We start from the raw sequence: 1201 nt of genomic DNA, 5'->3' as shown, positions 1-1201 counted from the left end.
TCTTTTTGAGACAGGGCCTTGCTGGGTAGCCCAGGCTGGCCTTGATCTCAGGATACCCTCCCTGCGTTACCCTCCAAAGTGCTGGGACTACAGGCGTGTACACCACGCCGATCCAAAATGAGGCATTTTAATTTTCAAACAAAAGATGGTTGTGTCCTAAACAGCAGAAGAAGATGCTGTGACAGTATGCTTCCTCGTCATCCCAACTCAGCTGTCTGGGATCTCCAGCTCTATGTCCCTAGAGATGGTGGCTGTCATGGTTGGGGAGGGGGGGGCAGGTCCTCGGAGGTCCTGCTGACGTTAACAGATCTACCACACAAAGGTGCCTTTCTTCTGTCAGCCACCTATGCACAGATATCTGTCCCATTTAAAGAAGTAACCGTGAATGCGGCTGTGGAGAGCGAAGCCAAACTGGAGGAAGCCATACTGGGGACAGACTCTGGCGTGCAGCGCGGTCCACTCTGCGCTCCGCCGCGGGCGCCCAGCTCACAGCAAGCAGCATCGCTCTTTGAAACTCTTCTTGCTCTTGCTGCTCTTCCTGCCGTTCTTGTCCTTGTTCTCCGACATCTTCTTTGCTCGGATTTCTCTCATCAGATCAAAGAACACCTTGTCCACATTGGCACGGGTCTTGGCTGATGTCTCCACATACTGCACACCCCACTCCTCGGCTTTGCCCCGGGCCTCGTCCACGGGCACTTGCCTCCGCTCCTCCAGGTCAGACTTGTTGTCCACGACCAACAGGGGTATTTTATCCTCCTCGGCCTTGACTCGGAGGATCTGTTCCCTGAACTCGGCCGTGGCAGTGAAGGACTCGTGCTCGGTGATGGAGAACACAAGCAGAAAGCCTTCTCCGCTGCGGAAATAATTGTCTCGGATGGCCGCGTAGTCCTCCTGGCCGACTGTGTCCAGAATGTCTATCTGAACCTCTTCGCCGTCGAGGACCACCTTCTTCCTGTAACTGTCAGCTTTGGTGGGCTCATCATAGTCTTCTACAAACTGGGGAACCGCACGCCCCGCCCCGTCCTGGGGCCGGACCCCAGCTGTACCCAGTCGATTTGTCATTGAGCCATGATTTGCTTTTATATTGTTTCAATTTTTAAATTTTATTTACTTCACTTTATACGCATGAATGTTTTGTCTGCATGTATGTATGTGCACCATGTGTGTACCTGGTGCCCAAAGAGGTCAGAAGAGGGGCTTG

General features: G+C 53.2%; 2 protein-coding genes across 2 annotated transcripts in view; both read right to left on the bottom strand.

Moving 5' to 3' along the window:
* Positions 1 to 1201, bottom strand: part of Adk (adenosine kinase) — a 393356-nt gene that overhangs the window by 291258 nt on the left and 100897 nt on the right. The gene's annotated exons all lie outside the window — the stretch shown is intronic.
* LOC101985576 (ras-related protein Ral-B-like) lies at positions 446 to 1062 on the bottom strand. Its single transcript, XM_005367706.1, has one exon. The coding sequence runs from the start codon at positions 1060 to 1062 to the stop codon at positions 487 to 489; it is 576 nt and encodes a 191-aa protein (XP_005367763.1). The 3' UTR covers positions 446 to 486.

The sequence above is a fragment of the Microtus ochrogaster genome, unplaced genomic scaffold (assembly GCF_000317375.1).
Source record: "Microtus ochrogaster isolate Prairie Vole_2 unplaced genomic scaffold, MicOch1.0 UNK21, whole genome shotgun sequence".
Taxonomy (NCBI): Eukaryota; Metazoa; Chordata; class Mammalia; order Rodentia; family Cricetidae; genus Microtus; species Microtus ochrogaster.
The sequence above is the reverse complement of the archived record's forward strand: the minus strand, read 5'-3'. Positions and strand labels throughout refer to the sequence as shown.

What these genes read in the sequence shown, in the direction of transcription:
- LOC101985576 (XM_005367706.1), bottom strand. Translation starts at nt 1,062, where the DNA reads ATGACAAATCGACTGGGTACAGCTGGGGTCCGGCCCCAGGACGGGGCG.